Source organism: Lissotriton helveticus, chromosome 12 (genome assembly GCF_964261635.1).
Source record: "Lissotriton helveticus chromosome 12, aLisHel1.1, whole genome shotgun sequence".
Classification (NCBI taxonomy): domain Eukaryota; kingdom Metazoa; phylum Chordata; class Amphibia; order Caudata; family Salamandridae; genus Lissotriton; species Lissotriton helveticus.
This window is the reverse complement of record NC_136073.1, coordinates 618,798,788-618,818,607: the sequence shown is the minus strand read 5'-3', so window position 1 is coordinate 618,818,607 and position 19,820 is coordinate 618,798,788. Positions and strand designations below refer to the sequence as shown.

The following is a 19,820-nucleotide window of genomic DNA, read 5'->3' as shown; positions in this document are numbered from 1 at the left end:
TGTTTCCTTTTGTTATGCTCAGATGTTTTCAGAAAAATTAGGTGATCAAATGTTCTCTGGAGCCATCCATTGAGTATTTGTACAGAATTGATGATGAACAGATCTGTGTTGGTGGTAAGTAGATGTTCCAGTTCCTTCAAATTCAGCCGGTTCCATGGTTGGTATGTGGTTGAGGGTAGGATGGTTTTAGTTGTGGTCGATTGTGGTGTCTTGTGTTGGAAGGCAATGAGGAAGTGGTCTGACTAGGTGACAGGAGTATGTTTTTTGGATGTGACTAGTTTTGGGTTGGCAAACATTATATCTAATGTGTGTCTAGTGATATGTGTGGGGTTAGAAAGAACTTGCTGTAGGTTGTGTGTGTCTAGCCAATCTGGATGGTTTTTGGGTGGGGTATATCAGGCTCATCAAACCATATGTTGAAGTCACCAAAGATGAACAGGTTTGAGCAAATTTTAAGAAGGTTATAGATTGTGTCTAGCAATGCATCTGAGAATACCGTATTACTAGATGGTGGTCTATAAAGAAGGAGGTTACATGCAAATGTTGGTGTGGGGTTGCATCTGCTAAGGAGTGTCTCACAACCTGGTAATAATACATCTCCAGCTTTGGTGTATTTGTTGTTTCTTTAAATATGATGGCTAAGCTAACTCCTCTTTTGCCTATGTGATTTTGTTTAACAGTTGTATATCCTGGAGGAACACCTGTATGCAATACTGGTCCATATCTGTCCCCAGTCATAAATATGTACTGAAAAGTAGGTCTGACTGTGTGTTTATAAATAGGTTGAATATGTGGTACTTGTGCAGCAGAAGGGTGAGTGTTGGCCATTGAAGATGTGGGGTGGGGTGATATTATTGGAAGAATTAGCTGTGGGGGAAGAGGGGGAAGGCTGTTGATGTTTTTCACTGTCTTTTTCCAATAGTCTTAGAAGATATCTTTTGGGGTCTGATTGTGTTAGTTAGTGGTGGTAAGTGTGGTTTTAAAGAGATTGGGCTACAGAGTTGTGTTCGAATGCTGGTTTTGTTTTGGGATAGATAAGGGGATGTGAAGTTATGAAGGATGTTGTGGAGTTGCTTTCGTTTGAGTATGTTGAAGGTGGGCTGTGTGTGGGAAAGGGGTGGTGGTGGAGCATGAGTGTCATGTTGTATAACTCTGAAATGAGCAATGGATAATGGATGTGTTGATGGGTCTTATGTGTTTGTGGATTGAGCAATTGCAGTATTTGCTGCATAGAGAGAGTGAATTTGAGAGGCTATAAATGTGGGTTATTTGTGGTGGTGTTTGTCGAAGAGTGCATGCGGGTTGGAATGGCCGTGAGTTGTTCGATAAGTGAGAGTATGTACTGGTAGAATTTGTATGTGCATTTGGTTTTGAAGGCCAGTATTTTCTCGTAATGAATCAAAGGGGCTGTCAAAGAAGTACGGATTTGGGGGCATATTATCAAGTAGGGCGTTAAAATTATTGCCAGTTTAGCGGCAGAAAACTGCTGCTAAAGCTGAGATAATGGGCTTGATAATATACCCTGGAGAATTCCAGTAGAAGCTCATGTTCACACCAGAACATGGACTTTTATTTTCTGCTGCTAAACCGGCGATAATTTTTTACGCCGTTCTTGATATTATGCCCCTTTGTTTCTTACTTTTGCTTCGGTTTGTTAGCACATCAAGCGAAGAACTATTGGTTTTGCAATGCTTGGTCCGTTATGCCAACTGATTAGATAACTTTGCATGATGTGGCTGGACCCCTTGCTTCTAGCAACCCGACGAGGAAAGGAAGGGTTTATGGGAATCTTTTGTTAGCACATAAGACCCAGGGCCAGAGTTAGTTTGTCATTACATAACATGAAGGTGCTTTTCATTTGCATTGTGGGTTTGCTGGCATTCATTGTAGTATTTGCTTTTTTTGTTTAACGGTGCGCAAGTTGCTGAGCAGTCCCTATATTTACAACTCGTTTACACATATTCTCTTGTTTAACGAATTTGTGGATGGTTTCCCTGCTAACTGTGAAGTGTTTGGAGTACAGAAATTTGTTTGTTATTTTACTTGTTCTAGCTGTGGCCGTATTCTTTTTTTTTTTTAACAAACAACACTTCATTTGTGATGGAAAGTTCATATGGCCTGTCAGAATCACTCCACAAGCGCCACACATCAATCAACGCGTTTATTCACAATACATTAATATCCATTGACAGTGCTTGCTTTAACGAACTGCAGTGTTTCTTCCCGAAGAAAAAGTGATGCGACAGGTCCAGGAGTTTGAACAGAAAAAACACCATGCCACCAGATATTTAATTATTTTTTTAGTCATCCTTCTGAGACGTTGGGAACTTAATGACTGATTTTGTTTTTTTTTCGTGCATTGCACGTGCACTCAGCGCTGTCATCAACAAGTGCGCATACCTGCACATTTTGTGAAACAATACATTTATTTCTATTACTACATATCAGTCATATATAACCACACAAAGATTTGATAGAGCTATGCCTGGGGTGCACAAGAAAACTGTGTTAAAAAAATACGAAACAGTAACAAAACAAAAACAAATGTTACGACACAATAGAAATCAGGACACCAATGAAAATAGAAACATACAACACAACATCGAATCTTAGTCATGAAACCCTTCCATAACTTACATTTCAGCCCATGTCTATTTAGTCCACCTTTCTTCTCACTTAGGCTCTGGGCCAAAGTCTTTAGGAAAAGTAAATGCTGGTGGTCCCCACAAATGAGTGCTTTTGGGCCTCACCTGCACTGACTATAGTCATCAGCGGGGTGGGGCAGGGGAGGGGAGTAATTCCACTTGAATGCTTGCTTTCCCAGAAACTACTTTAACCCGTTTGTTGCGTGCGTCGGCCGACGGCCGTCGCGAGCATTACCTTCGTAGTGCTGCGCACATCCGTTGGCTGACACGGCCTCACACGCACGTGGAAAAGTCCGCACCGCGGTGGATTCTATGCCGCGCTAAAGGGGTTAAGATATATACTTGAGTTGGCATGGAGCAGGAGATGCTCACTTGTTTTTTTTATTGATCGCTTGCTTGACTGATTGGGTTTTATACATTTAAAACTCTTTATTTAAATCTTTGTTTATTTAGCATTTCTTGGGGGAGACATACATGAAAATGGGTGCAGCGCAGTGCCATAAGTAATTTTGCTGCCCCAAGCTGAGTCATTGTCAAAACGCAGGGATGCGTTGTAGTAACAAGAATACGGCACATCCCTGATCTCACCCCCTTGCCGGCCTTAAAAAAACGTACCTAGCACTAATGCAGGCACCGCCTGCTTTGCAGAGATGATTGTGTTTGTGCAGAAAGGGACACCATCCTGCCCAAAAACGACAATTAATGGCATATTGCTTCTTCTACGTATGCTGCAGAATGCTGCACACATAGAAAGAGCAAAAAACGAGGAGAAATAAAAGTATTTCTCCTTCTTGCGCCGCATTAATGCCTCCTTCTGAAAGGTGTTAGTTTTTGGTGCTGCCTCAGATTTACAGATCCTTGTGAATCCTGAGCAGTGTCAAAAAGCCATGGATGCTGCTCGGACTGCCCACAGCAACAACCAGTGCACGCCCCTTTGCCACAGAAAACTGGGTTGCAGATGGCCATATTTACAAGGCTGTGTTAAGCCAGCCAAAGTGGCTCAGTGCTGCCTTCTAAATATGGGCTTGCATAGAGCGCCACCAGAGCGCCAAAAAAGTGACGCTCCGGTGGTGCTAGGGGCTTGTAAATATGCCCCGTTATGCAGTAGCGGCTCCTCGAGGGAGTACTGCGGGCGGTAGGGCGGGCTGGGGAGGGGCTGGGTGGGGTTAGTAAACTCCGGCATATGGCCGAACGAGGTAAGTAAATAAATAAATCAAAAGAATTACATTGCGCATGCTGCAATGCCAAATGGCGAATCAGCACATGCAATGTCATTTGTTTTATATATTTATTGATTTACTTACCTCCATTAGGCTGTATGTCGGAGTTTACTGTCTCCTTTACTCATTTCCGATTATGGGAAGTGTATTTTTGTGTGTTGTGTGGCTGGTTTGTTGTTAAATTGCTGGAAATTATGCATAGCAAAAGCCTCTTGTCTTGCCATCTAACGCGCCCCAACAGCATAGAATTTGCATTTATTTCTAAAGTATCCTCAATCAAAACCAACAAGTACTGGATTAATGTAGAACAATCGGCAACCGAGTAAAACTTACCTCCAACTCTTCAGAGCACTGCAAAGGTATTTGGCAGTATGAAAATGATCCAGTTGACCATGGTCGTCAATGACACTTTGCCATAAAAAGAGCTCTGTTTTCAATGAATTGTTTTTGTGGGCCGTACCTTCATCTCTTGTTTTGTGCTAGGGGAGATGTCTCTTGGCGCTTTGCAAGGCACTCCTATCAAATAATTGGATTAAAGCGATTTATAGTTAACGTTTCCAACATATCTTAGCAATATGTATTTGTATTTTGAAAGAGTACATGACTCAGTATGAGTGACGGACATGATCTTAGAGTATATTCTGACGTGTTTTTTTCTGTCTTCTCTATAGGGGTACAGTCCTCGGCGAGAGGTGAGCAGCCACCGCTTGTACTGAATGCTGCTGAGAGCGCCGAAGTGAGGTTCCCTGTTCATATCCCAGACGGGTTCGAGATTGAAGAGATTACATGGCTTTTCGAAGGCAATAGTTTAGCTCAATTAACACTACCCAATAACCTACGGGTGAAAGAGAAACGGTTCAAAGGAAGAGTGTCTATAAACGGTACAAACGCCTCTTTACATATCTGGAAACTGACAATAAACGACAGCGGAGAGTACAGGGTGGAAATATACGAGAAGAGGGAGACAAAGGAAAGAGAAGTGAGAAAGTACACACTCCGTATATTCAGTAAGTCTTTATTAAAGCTATCTTGATTGATTTAAACATAAACAAATGCGTTCATGGGTATGCAATGTGGTTTCAAATAAATGCAAGGTGACTTGAAACATAAGTGTAAATATATGTGAAAACTGCAGGGCATATTTACAGTGAAGTGACTGGGTGTGCGGTTAGCCTTCCTGACTTAATGCCGCACTTCGCCACTTCAGAAATGCAGGGCTGCACCATATTTACAACAATATGGTGCAGCCCTACGTTTCCCCCTGCGCTGGCGCTAAGCTTAGCAGCCTAGCACCAGCGCATGCAGGGTGTCTGCGTTGAGAGGCAGATTGTTTATATGCAGAAAAGTCGAGACCTTCCTGCACAGCACATAAACAATCTTTAAATGACATTTTGTAACTTGTATGTGTGCTGCCTAATGCAGCACGCATAGAAGATGCCAAATGTCATTTTTATTTTTTTTATTGTTTATGTACTGGAAGGGACACCTTCCTGCGCATAAACAATCAATGCCAATTTGCTGTTTCTATGTGTGCTGCACAACGCAGCACACATGGAAACATCAAAAACGAGGAGAAATAAAGCCTTTCTCCTCATTTCGCCTGTTTAGGACAAGGTTTTCCCTGGTCTTAATTTTGGCGCAGCCTCCTATTTACGGTACCCTTGTAAATAGGGGGCAGTGTCAAAATCAATAGGTGTTGTGGTGGAATGCCCACCTCAACTCCCATTGCCCTCCCCTTTCACGCTAAGTACAGCCTGAAAGGGTGTCTTATTTACGAGGCTGTGTTAAGTCACGTTAAGTGGCTTAACGCTGCCTTGTAAATAAGGCGAAACCCTTATCTCCATCACATCTCTGAAAGTGATGTTGTGTTGGCGATAGGGACTTGTAAATATGACCGTCCTTGTCTTCATGGTTAAGCTAAACATTAATATACAAACGCATTTAAATCTCTGGTTTCTACAGTGAAGGCACTTCAGTAGTACATTTCATATAGTTAGGCACGCAAAGTATATGGTATCAAGTACACATAAATATTGCATTTCTGTGAAGTGTAAAGCTGTAGCTTAAATTGCACTGCTCCATTTATCACAGCTGATAAAATCTGAATCCACTGAGTTGGAGTTTATTGGGTGGGTTAATAACATTCAATACGTTTTTTTAGAGTGCCATGCAAATGTTGGTGCTCACTGCATCAAAATCCACGTTTCAGTAAATACTAGGTATGTTCCCCCAATAAATATCATCAGGTTTGGCCATCCGATATTCATCACAAACTTCATAAATACGAAATATGCTGCAATAAAACAGAACAATACGTAAGGAGAAATTTACAAGTGATCACAAAACAAAAATAATTAACAGTAATAAGCAGAAATTCAAAACAATAAGATAATTCATATTCAATGTATGATCCATTTGTGTGAAAATAGGTGGACATGGCAGCTATTGTTTTATTTCAAATCTCTCTTTTATGTGTTTATATTTTCTGTTGTCTTAATACATTTCTGTCTTTGAGGTATACACCATGCTTCAGCGATGTCAATTATTGTGAGACAGGAACAAGATCACGGGGCATCACTTACTGACATTCAGGGCCAAGGGTCATATGATGTCCCTTCCTCTGACATCATTGAGTTCAAAGGGTATGTGATGTCAATTTTGGAACGCCTGGTGTGGTGTATTGACCTCACTTGCACATATATTCTTTTGATTAATTTCACTTTAAGAAGACCTTTGCAAAGGTGTATGAATGTTACCAAATTGTTTAGCACTTTCAAAATAAAAAAAAGATTAAGCATACCAGTGTCCACAGGTCTTCATTGAAATTTAATTTACAGGAACTCCCAGGCATGTCAATGATAGTCTCTTACTGTTGAAAACACAAGAAACCCGAACAATGAATTATGCTCTTTCTGCAGGGGCGGCAGGCATTGCTCACGTGTGGGGGAGTGGGTGTGGGGGCTGCGGGGGTCGCGATGGTGGGTTTTGTGGGGGTGACTCATGGGGGTGAGGAGGTAAGATTTTTTTTGTTTTTAAACTTACCTCGAGGCTGGGTCCCGTGCCTTCTGTGCTCCTGCTCTCCTGAGTCTGCTTCCGGGAACAGGAAGCAAGCAGCCAGGCTCCCTCCCCTAAGCCAATCACATCACTGTAGTGCAGCATTGTGATTGGTCTGAGTGCTGTGACACAGCACTCAGCCAGGGGCTGTAGGGGTGGGCATGTTCTCCATGCAGGCTGTAATGCAGCCTGCATGGAGAACAGGGAAGTGCGCATGACTGCTTTGGGCGGCCCGAGAGGGCCGACCAAACAGTCATTGCACACTTGAGTTGGCAAACCACTCCGCCCCTGCCCTGCTCTGTGATCAGAGCAGCACCACCCACATTCCCACATGCAAAGGAAACCTAACATGATAATAACTGAAAGTTATTAACATGTTATGTTTCCTCTTCTCGCACTGCTTCTAAGCAGTGAGGCGACGCTCCTTCGCAATAGAGGGGGAGCCGCCACTGTTTTTCTGGTTCAACTCGTTTGTGTGCTGCTTTCCTGGACACTGAACTGATCTCTCTCCATGACATTAATGAGGCAGAGGTAGTTGGATTGCATGGAGCATACTGAGGTTTTATTCTTTACTCTCTTTTGAAACAGATCTAGTCAATCAAACCTTTCTGGCCGAGCATCAGTTCTCTCCAAAGTGCATAGCAAGATCATCTAGAATTTGAAACCTGTGGAATCCTAGGCAATAAACCTTCTGAAGAAAGAAGAGTCTGCCCTCTGAGATGATCCCTTTTCAGGATGTTTCTCTTGGTTTTCTTCAAAGCAGTGCTTTTGTTGATGGGAATAATTACAAAAAGGGGGTTGGTGATGGACAGAGTATCTGAGTTAATCAGAACACTCCTACCCAGTCAACAGATCAGGGCTTGATCCATCACCGTTTTTTAGCTCACTGCACCATCCCAGTTCAGAACCTGGCTATATGCAAATTAGTCTGTCCCTGGCCCAGTGCATCATGGGAACAGGGCAGACCAAACTACCAAGCCAATTCTTCACTGGAAAGGAAACAAGCTTCTGGGGACCGGTTTCTGGCACTACAGCCGTCTTCGGCCCGGCTTGCTTGAATCCTGATGGTGCAATGAGCAAGGGACTCATGTCTGAGCATACCCTTCCACACTCATGGTGGCCAAAATAATTACAAAAAGGGGGTTGGTGATGGACAGAGTATCTGAGTTAATCAGAACACTCCTACCCAGTCAACAGATCAGGGCTTGATCCATCACCGTTTTTTAGCTCATTGCACCATCCCAGTTCAGAACCTGGCTATATGCAAATTAGTCTGTTCCTGGCCCAGTGCATCGTGGGAACAGGGCAGACCAAACTACCAAGCCAATTCTTCACTGGAAAGGAAACAAGCTTCCGGGGACCGGTTTCTGGCATTACAGCCGTCTTCGGCCCGGCTTGCTTGAATCCTGATGGTACAATGAGCAAGGGACTCATGTCTGAGCATACCCTTCCACACTCATGGTGGCCAAAATAATTACAAAAAGGGGGTTGGTGATGGACAGAGTATCTGAGTTAATCAGAACACTCCTACCCAGTCAACAGATCAGGGCTTGATCCATCACCGTTTTTTAGCTCATTGCACCATCCCAGTTCAGAACCTGGCTATATGCAAATTAGTCTGTTCCTGGCCCAGTGCATCGTGGGAACAGGGCAGACCAAACTACCAAGCCAATTCTTCACTGGAAAGGAAACAAGCTTCCGGGGACCGGTTTCTGGCATTACAGCCGTCTTCGGCCCGGCTTGCTTGAATCCTGATGGTACAATGAGCAAGGGACTCATGTCTGAGCATACCCTTCCACACTCATGGTGGCCAAAATAATTACAAAAAGGGGGTTGGTGATGGACAGAGTATCTGAGTTAATCAGAACACTCCTACCCAGTCAACAGATCAGGGCTTGATCCATCACCGTTTTTTAGCTCACTGCACCATCCCAGTTCAGAACCTGGCTATATGCAAATTAGTCTGTCCCTGGCCCATTGCATCATGGGAACAGGGCAGACCAAACTACCAAGCCAATTCTTCACTGGAAAGGAAACAAGCTTCCGGGGACCGGTTTCTGGCATTACCGCCGTCTTCGGCCCGGCTTGCTTGAATCCTGATGGTGCAATGAGCAAGGGACTCATGTCTGAGCATACCCTTCCACACTCATGGTGGCCAAAATAATTACAAAAAGGGGTCTGCCCTGTTCCCATGATGCACTGGGCCAGGGACAGACTAATTTGCATACAGCCAGGTTCTGAAACTGGGATGGTGCAATGAGCTAAAAAACGGTGTTGGATCTAGCCCTGATCTCTTGACTGGGTGAGAGTATTCTGCTTAATTCAGAGACTCTGTCCATCACCACCCCTTGTTGTAAATAATTTTGTCCACCCTAAGCGTGGAAGGGTATGCTCAGATGTGAGTCCCTTGCTCATTGCACCATCAGGATTCAAGCAAGCCGGGCCGAAGACGGCTGAAATGCCAGAAACCGGTCCCCGGAAGCTTGTTTCCTTCCCAGTGTAAGAATTGGCTTTTGTAGTCTGGTCTGCCCTGTTCCCATGATGCACTGGGCCAGGGATAGACTAATTTGCATACAGCCAGGTTCTGAAACTGGGATGGTGCAATGAGCTAAAAAACGGTGTTGGATCTAGCCCTGATCTCTTGACTGGGTGAGAGTATTCTGCTTAATTCAGAGACTCTGTCCACCACCACCCCTTGTTGTAATTTGTTGATGGGAATGTCACATTAATGTTAATGTTAATGTTAATGTTAAAAGAGCTTGTATAGCGCGCAGCTGCCCCAGCCAAGGGGCGTCCCGGCGCTTACTGTCAGAGGAATGGGCAGGAAATGGGATCAGAAGGAAAGGGGGGGGGAGAAGAATTTTAGCAGAAGAGGTGAGTTTTTATAGCTTTCCTAAAGGACTGCAAGTCCTGTATCTCCCTGATAGGGTCAGGGAGGTTGTTCCAGAGTTTTGCGGCCAAGTATTTGAAGGAGTGGCCGCCCATCCTGGATAGTTTGATACGAGGTACTATTGCCAGATTTTGACCTTCTGAGCGTAGAGTACGTCGAGGGACGTAATTGGACAGAAGGGGGCTGAGCATGGGTGGGGAAGCCATTTTCAGAATTTTAAAAGCTAGGCAGAGAGTTTTGAACTGAATTAGTTTCTCCATTGGGAGCCAGTGGAGTTTGGTGAGAGTACTGGTTACAGACGCATAGCGGGGGATGCCTACCAGCGCCCTGGCGGCAGCGTTCTGTACTCGTTGAAGTCTAGCTTTTTCAGCTACGTTAGTCCCTAGGAGAAGGGAATTGGCATAGTCCAACCTGGAGAGGATGGCTGCCTGTACTATCGTCTGACGGGTTTGGTTGTCAAAGAAACCAAGGATGGGTCTGAGATTTCTTAAAATACCGAAGCAGGTTGCTGCCACTTTTTTTGTATGCTGAGTGAATTTAAGGGCAGAGTCAACCCAGACTCCCAAATTTTTGACATAGTCCTTGGGTTCCGGTGGTTGACCTAGATCTACTGGCCACCAGTTATCCCCCCAGGCTGTAGTGTTTTTTCCTACCACCAGCACCTCGGTTTTACCGGCATTGAGCTGAAGGTAGTTCTTTGTCATCCAATCTGTGATGTCCACTAGGGTGCGTTGGAATTTTTGGGTACTAAGTCCACTTTCATCATTCAGTGCCACCACCAACTGAGTGTCGTCAGCGTAGGAAACGAGCGACAGTCCGTGTCTTCTAGCCACCTCCAATTGCGGTGTGGGTCACGCACTCCTCTTTGTAAATAGGTTGGATAACCTGTGGTGTGCCTCAAAGATATCACCCCCTGACGAGAAGGTGTTGTAATCAATACGTGGTCAGTGGCACTTAGGGTAAGTGCCAACTCCTTGAGCACAACCTCTGAGAAACGGAATTCGTCTCTGTATTGAATGTATATTATATCAAAATAAGGTTTGAACCAAAGTTGCATCAAGTTCATTCATGTTTAATTCACATGATTTCAGTGTAGTTCATTGCATGGTTTCATTCCAATGCTTTATACTTCAAATCCACTTTAGTGTATGCATAACATCATCATTTCCCAATGCATTTCGGACACAACGGTCCTTCATCAGGGGAATCCTGAAAAACAATAATCCAATCTAAGTATGGTCCACCGAGGTCAAATCAAAACATATAAATACATGCAGGTACATCCATTGATAAGTTGACTAGAAAATAGTAGAACGTTAAAGAAAAGCCAAGATGTGTGATCCTCAAATGCATGTGCTCCCGTTAATACATGAATGCCTTTGAAGTATAAAGCATTGGAATGAAACCATGCAATGAACTACACTGAAATCATGTGAATTAAACATGAATGAACTTGATGCAACTTTGGTTCAAACCTTATTTTGATATAATATACATTCAATACAGAGACGAATTCCGTTTCTCAGAGGTTGTGCTCAAGGAGTTGGCACTTACCCTAAGTGCCACTGACCACGTATTCTAGCCACCTCCGCCAGGGGCTGAACATACACATTGAACAGGGTGGGGCTAAGAGCAGAGCCCTGGGGTACACCCTGTTCAATGGGACATTCCCTGGAGAGGTGGGGGGGGTGGAGACTCGGAAGGACCGGCCCGAAAGGAAGTTTCTGAACCATTCAAGTGCTAGCCCAGTTATCCCGGCCTCTTTTAGCCTGAGCAACAAAACCTCGTGTGACACCGTGTCGAAGGCAGCACTGAGATTGAGGAGGATCAGTGCTGCCGTTCCACCAGAGTCTAGAATGGTGCGGAGATGTTCAGTCACACTTAGTAGAGCTGTCTCAGTGCTATGGCCAGCCCGGAAGCCATGTTGGGACCAGTCTAAGATGTTATTAGATGTCAGATGATTGGTCAGGATGTTGTTAACATGAGCTTCTGCTACCTTGGCTGGCCAAGGGAGGAGGGATATTGGCCTAAAGTTTTCTGGTTTATTGGGGTCAAGTGTGGGCTTTTTGATAATAGGTGATATCCGGGTCTGTTTCCACTTGGAGGGGATTATACCAGTGGAAAAGGATTTGTTAATGATCCCCCGCAAAGGGCCTAGAACGATTTCATCTGCTTCTCAGTAAATGTAAATGTAATAGGCATTTATAAAGCGCTACTACCACTCCAGGGAGTATCTTGGCGCTTACACAACCCAGGTGGAAGAGTTGGATAGGGAAAGAGGTCCAGGTTTCTTAAACACATTCCTACACTAGGGTTCTACACAGAGTGTCAGACATGGAGAAAATCCAAGTTTTCAATGCCTTCCTAAACGGGGCTTCTTGGGAGAAAGATCGCAAGGAAAGAGGGAGTTTGTTCCAGGCCTTGGTTCCTAGTACAAAGATGGATTTGCCACCCTTTGTGGCCAGTTTAAAGCGGGGAGTGGTAAGTAAGTTTTGGCTGGCGGATCTTAGGCAGCGTGCTGGGTAATATCTTTTGAACCCCCTTCGTAAATAGGTCGGGCCACGTTGATGGAAGGCCCTGAAGGTGATCAAGAGAAGTTTGAACAAAATTCTCTTTCCTATTGGCAGCCAATGTAAGGTACTCTCTAAAGGTATCAGGTTTGAGAGGATCTGCTGGTGAGCCGGACTTGATTTTATTACAGATTTTAGAAAAGTCTTCTTGGCTGAGAGGCGGAATGTGAGCGAGGCTGGGTTTGTTGGGATCATCAGAGGGAGTGAGTTCTGGAATAGGGGGAAAAGTGCTGTAGATTTTCCGAATTTTTTCTAAGAAGTAGGAGGCCAGATTCTCGCATAGCGTAGGTGAGGGGTTCGGGTTAGCCCTTGTTTTTTTGGAGCTCAGTTCTTTAAGAATTTTGAAGATGGTTTTTGATGCGTTATTGCTGTTTTTAATCTCCGAGGCGTAGTAGGTTGCCCTGGTCTTGCATATGCTCCGGTGGTAAATTTTTGGGGCTTTTGTATATAGGACCTTGAGGGCAGGCTCATAGTCCTTTCTCCAGCATCTTTCAGCTTTTTTGCATTCTTTTTTTAGTGCTGCCAGTTGTTTGTTATACCAGGGACTGGATTCATGAGTACGTGCTTTGATCCATTTAGTGGGGATCAGAGTATCCAGGGCTTGGCTGATCCCGTTGCAGAATTGGTCGTATCCATGATCAGGGTTTTCGCTAAATTGGGAGGACACATAGTGAGGAGACCATGGAAGTCCTCCAGGCGGAGCTTCCTCCAGGGTCTTTTCTGGATCTGCTGGGAGGGTACATTAAGCAAGAGGTTTTTACAGGGAATTGACATGGATACTAGATAATGGTCAGTCCAGGTCATGGGGATAGGCATTTCGACCGTTGCATTGGTGATGTTCGAAAAGATAGGGTCTAGGAGGTGACCACCTGTGTGCGTGGGGCCCTTTATGAGTTGGTCTAATTGTAGCACGCCTAAGTCCGCTAATAGAGTGTTAATTTTAGAGTCTCCAGTTTGATCAAAATGAATGTTCAGGTCCCCAATTACAGTGAAGTTAGCGGTATCCGTAATCTGGGAGCAGAGGCTCTTAAGGAGTGAGGCGATGAATTTACCATCATTTCCTGGGGGCCTATAAATCAGAAAACCTACCAAGCTGAGCTGAGAATTAATTTTAATATTGTAGCGAGTGCATTCGCTATCTGAAATGCAAGCTTTAGTAAGCTGAGACGTAAAATTCGCTTTGGTCATCACAGCGATCCCACCGCCTCTGGAATTTCTGTTGAGAGTGTGGATAGTGTAGCCTGTAGGGGTTGCCAGGTTCAGTACAGAGTCCATATCATCATGGAGCCACGTCTCCGTAAGAAATAATATGTCCAGGGCATGGTTAGTGACCAAGTCGCAGATTTCAGCGTGGTGTTTGGGCATGGATCGGACATTTAAGTGGCCAATTTTAATTTTTGAGCATTCAGCTCTGGCGTGGGGGGTTTGCCGGTAGGGGATTGGAAGGGAGAACCCTTAGTACATGTAAATTAATTCATTTGTGTAGCTAAGTTCCGTTTAAATGCACAAATGTTTTTTTGAATAAAGTTTGTAATGTTATCATTACAATGTGAATCATCCAGACCCCACTGCCCAGGTGGTACCTTGATCCACATACCACAAACCATATACATTTATATATATATATATGTGTAATACAACAATGCTACAACGGTTGAGGTTGTTTTTATAAAATGCTGTTCTCCTTAATGAAGAAACTATATTCATCAATATCTAATGACTTTAGTTAAGCAGATATTGAATTTTAGGGGGATTTCAGAATACATTTTCAAGAATTTTTAACAGGAGAGGATACAGACAGTAAAACGAAAGCAATAAGGAAGTGGTAAAGAAAATGTGTTGAGGATCAGTATGGGTTCAAAACATACAAAAATCACACAAAGTAAAGCAACACAGTTATGCCTAAATCCAGTAATGCATAATAATAAAGTTACATAACAACATATCTAATGACATATCCATGAAGGATTTATGATATCAGTAGCGTCTCCATGTATCTTCATATACCATGTCTAAATAAAAGAAACGTAAATAACAATACAATCACAAGTACATATGGACAAGCATCACTCCGTAAAGAGAGGAGTTAAGGATTAGAACAGAGTGGAGAAAGCTAAGCCAGAGTCGTGTGGATCAAGCCTTACACTCAAGAGACATGACACAGTATTTCATGTAGAGGTATCAGGTGTGAGAAGTGAATCCATACTAATATAATAAAGAGAGAGCCCAAACCTTTGAGGCGGGTAATCTCAGGAACCACAGCACCAATCAAAACACCCAATACAGCGTTGGAAAGGGCAGTTGCAGCAGAATGACATAGGCTATGCAGACGCCCACCATATACATTTAAAAGGTAAAAGAACCGTGCCAGCAAAGTAGCCCCTTGTGGGCGTGTCTGTGTTGTGTTGAGGCGTGTGCTGGGGGCGTGACAGACGCTGGGGGCGTGTGGTACGTTCCGCCCTTCATGCCATGTCTCATATCGTGTGCTAATCCCACCCTGCTCCCTTTAAATACCCCTGCACCCCATAATCATAACCCACCCTTACTCCTTAAAATACCCCAACACCCTTAAACACTAACCCATCTTAACCCTATAAATATACCCTGTACCCCAAAACCCAAACCTATCCCTAAACCCTAAAAATACCCCTGTACCCCAAAACCTAGCCCTAAACCCTATAAATACCCCTGTACCTCAAAACCCAAACCTAGCCCTGAACCCTAAAAATACCCCTGTACCCCAAAACCCAAACCTAGCCCTGAACCCTAAAAATAGCACGGTACCCCAAACCCAACCCTACCCCTGAACCTTAAAATACCCCTGTACCCCAGAGCCCAAACCTAGCCCTGAACCCTTAAAGTACCCCGGTACCCCAAAACCCAAACCTAGCCCTGAACCCTACAAATACCCCTGTACCCCAAAACCCAAACCTAGCCCTGAAACCTAAAAATAACCCTGTACCCCAAAACCCAAACTACCCCTGAACCCTAAAATACCCCTGTACCCCTAAACCCAAACCTAGCCCTGAACGCTAAAAATACCCCTGTACCCCAAAACCCAAACCTAGCCCTGAACTCTTAAAATACCCATGTACCCCAAAATCCAAACCTACCCCTGAACCCAAAAAATACCCCTATACCTCAAAACCTAAACCTAGCCCTGAACCCTAAAAATACCCCTGTACCCCAAAACCCATACCTATCCCTAAACCCTAAAACTACCCCTGTACCCCATAACCCAAAACTTTATCTGAACCCTTAAAATACCCAAACACCCCAAAACATATACCTCTGTACCCCAAAACATATACCCCTATACCCATACTTACCTTATCCAAACATAAAAAAACCATGCTTTTACCATTCATGCATTTACAACGAATTTCGTTGTAAATGTATGCGTGGTAAAAGCATATCAAATGTAATGCCATGCATTATAATGGCATTGCGGAGTCATGGTTCTTTCGTAGTGAAAGTATGCGGAGTGATGGTATGCGGAAAGAAAGTTGCGGAATAATGGGTGTTTACCCTCCCCCGGTAAGTACATTGGTGGCACGGCGGCCCACATCTCCAGCAACATACTCATATTTTTTCACCACCCATTTGAAAAATGCACAGGTCTCTCTCATTGATGGCCAGCACCGACATACACTTTTAGACACACCTCCCGCCACAAGTTCTAGAATTGTGAACTTTAGAGCAGGGGAGCTACGTTCGAATCTCGGCATCAGCTCAACATCCTGTGATTCCAGGCAAATCGCTTTGTCTCCCCGTGCCTACCACAAATGAATGTGTTCTTCTGTAATGTAAATTGTGCTAATGCCATGTTGTCGAGTTTGCGCTATATAATATTGCAAGGAAAAATAAAGTAGGGGAACTCGAGTTCACCCACTCATGAACATGCACTCGTAAGTGCATTAGCAGTGCACTGCGAATCGGATCGTTTCACAGGCCTGTCACAGATAAGAAATGCCATCAAAACGAAATCCTACAAAACAATATACTACTGGCCGGCAGCAATTCATACCCGGACAACGTCGGGACGGGCTGCTAGTTATGAATAAAGGAGTCAAGTGAATTCTACAATGTTTGGGATATTTTCGGGTTGCTTCCTATTATGATTTGAGCCCGGTGGGCACTCCTAAGGTAGGTAACCCAGGCCCACCAAGTCTGGTAGGAAACATGGTAAAGGGCTTTCTAGTCAATGATAATAACCTTGTTTGCAATACCTAAAAGATCCAGGTCATGTTCAGTTCCAGCAAAGAAAATGGGTTCATGGTTGCATAGGGGCCAAGGATTATCGTAGGGAAAAATTAGAGCAATAATTACATTTAAAAAAATGCACAGCTGGATCCTAATTGCATCCCAATAAATAGTTAGCCTCTTTCATTTGAAGAACATATGTCCAGGATTGCCTCAATCTAGTTTGCAGGACCAGCCAATATTTTTATCTGAAAGATGCAATTTTGTTTTTTAATTGTAACACGTTTTATTGAAATTTTCATATAAGAAAAGCACATACAACATAATAAAACATAATATAATGAAATAATAATAAATAGGAATACAAAAAGACATATACTGTGAAATCTACATTGATGTTCAAAAGGAGAAAACTATTCAAAAGGAGAATACACAATAAATGGGGTGGGAGAAAAAGACAAACAGATTTATATAAAAGCATACATTGGTTGTTGTGCAACAGTCGAGGTGAACTGTAGCAAGATGTAAGAGCCTGGCGACTGTAATAGAACAGATGATAGAGCCAGAACACCCCTGAGTGGGGGGTGTGATTAATACATATAATGCTTTACAAAATAGTTTAGGTACAAAGGGGTGCAGAGAGTATTTGTATACCAGTATTGGCTAAGACAATGCACATCAAACAGTTTTTAATTGCTGATGAAACAGACGGAAAGGGTCCCCCGAGAAGGGGGATGATCATGCAATGTATGTTCAAGGGGTTTAGTGGTAGCAAAGTAGGTGTCAAGCCTGTTCCAAAATTTTCTATGTTGTGGTTTCCAGGGAGAATGTTGTGTGGCAATGTTGCCGTATCCTCTAATATGAGTGAATCCAGTTCACCCATGGTTTAAAGGAAGAAGAGGCAGTGTTTCTCCAAATGGAAACAATGGATTTGCAAGCTGTTGTGAATAAAATGTCTAACAGGAGTGCATCAGATTGAGATTGTATGCGAGGATCCAGGAAACCCATTACAATCGAATGGAACTCACGTTTGATCTGAAAGCCAAATAGTGAGGAGAGGAACTCAAACACCCTGTCCCAAAATAGAGTGACCATATTGCAAGTAAAGAGTAAGTGTGTTTAATCTCTGTAGTCATCATTACAGTTCCAGCAGGATGGTTCCTCTCTAATTCAAAGAGTTTGTCATGGGTCCAATAAAGGAAGTGTGATGCAAAGAGTTTTGTTTGTGCTAAGGAGGAATTATGTTTCTTTTATAGGAAGTGAGCACATATTTTATTCCATGATTGTGAGTTGTGAATTACTTATCTCAGGGTTGGAAGTACGTAATCCATTTAGACTGAATGGGAAGGTGAGAGATGTTTATGGACAAGCTTAGTAATTTGTAAATCTTCGAAGCAATTTGACCCAAAGAAACGTTATCAGCACCAGAAGGTGGCGAGAGTAGGTGGATGAGGGGGGCCCGATTTGGATATTTTCGTTTTCATTTTCAGGAACTTGCAAAAGTCCACATCGGAAAGGGAGAATGCATGATAAAGAGATGTAAATGGCAGTAGGTCCTTATTAGAGCAGAGACCGCTAACCAAATTGGTACCTTTAGATCCCTAAATAGGATCAAGCATAGAGGAGTATGGTGTTTTTGTTTTTATTTTTTATTATTCTACATAGACAATCAAAAGATTTAGAGAAGTTACTATTCAGACTTCTATCCACAATTTTTAAGACTTTCAGCATATCTAGAATGCTACGACATGAGTGGGTTAGAGATGACAGGGTCATAGAAAGAGAAGCCTATGCAATATAAGGACCCCCTGCTACTAATATCTGTTCCCAGGGCAGGGAAAATGCAATTGTTCTAGAAAAGTCCCTAGCCAACTGTTTATCTATTTAATATACAAGAACATTATTGCCACATAATAGGAGAGGACATAGTGTACAGCATACATCTATAAAACATCTTTTTATTTATACAAACTCACTTAAAACCCAAAATGTATTCTGTTTCTCTTTTTGAATAAACATACTTAATACCATAGCATAACATAAAAAAATGACTGTTCTGACAAACGGATTCATTTTTACAATACATCATGCAACAGACAAAGGTGTATATACTATAGATATGGTCTATATACAAAGACCTGTTCAATAGATCAATAGGTTAGCTGAAGACAGAAGTATAAAGATAGTAAACAACTAAACAATGCAATTAGACAAAACAGAAATACTGAATTTGGGGGGGGCATGCATTATTGGGGCTTTTAATTCAATGATGGATCTTCATAAAAAGAGAAGCCACCATAGTGTAAGAATAAGATACATTTTGTTCACTAATCAACCATGATGGACACAACAGGGAATTTGAGCGCAAACAGCACCTTGAGGTGTCAAAATGGCCGTTTGGTGATGAAACCAGTTAGGAAATGTTCAACCACCTTCACAAAAGTCCAGTCTAAGTTTCTTATAAGCAATTCAAGGTTTCTTGTGTGCCAAAGAAATCCTTAAGTGCTTTTTTCTAAAGTGGAGAAGAATAAATAGGAAAGTTCAAGAGGAAGCACACTTGACAGGAAGTTTACTAATGTAGTGACCATAATTTTTAAGAGTTCCATTCTACTCCGCTATGAGATGCACTTAGGATACGATCTGGTTAATAAATCTGTAATTGTATCCATTATTTTGTGTTCATTATACATTAAACCAACGGTGAGGCTACGGTTGAACCAGATTTCTAAAATACTTTGACGGCCAGGATAAACTAAAGTTTCCCACACAAGAGGGGAGGCAGTGAATATTGAGTCGAAGTACTTTGGTCATATCTCTTTTTAAGGAGCAACTGGACACCTTAGAGAAGACTCCAATAATATCTGAAGTAGCCAATATAGTGTAATCAGGATCCTCTGAAAATATGAATATATCATTCATGTGTGCTGCTGTTTTAAAGTAAGAATTATTTAAATCAAAAACCCTTGACCTCAAAAGAGCTGTTCAGCATATGAAGTAACTAAGGGATCAATGGCTAAAAAGCCAAGAAGAGATGATAAAGGATCACTGTGACATGTACCTTTCCATATTGAAAAAGGAGCAGATATAGAATTGTTGATTTTACTTCTGGTCATAGGGTGATCTTATAAAGTCATAACCATTTTTGGGAATCTATCCTCTAAATAATGCCAGTGTAATACTGCTTTTATATATGGTCAGATAACCTTGTTGAAGGCCTTTGTAGGGTAAAGCTCTATGC

General features: G+C 42.8%; 1 protein-coding gene across 3 annotated transcripts in view; it reads left to right on the top strand.

The window, feature by feature from the left end:
* Positions 1-19,820, top strand: part of LOC144797569 (SLAM family member 9-like) — a 782,823-nt gene that overhangs the window by 214,851 nt on the left and 548,152 nt on the right. For all 3 annotated transcript variants that reach the window (XM_078668219.1, XM_078668220.1, XM_078668218.1), the window contains exon 2: positions 4,537-4,872. In XM_078668219.1, coding sequence (XP_078524345.1) covers positions 4,537-4,872 — 336 coding nt within the window. The remainder of the gene's footprint in view (positions 1-4,536; positions 4,873-19,820) is intronic.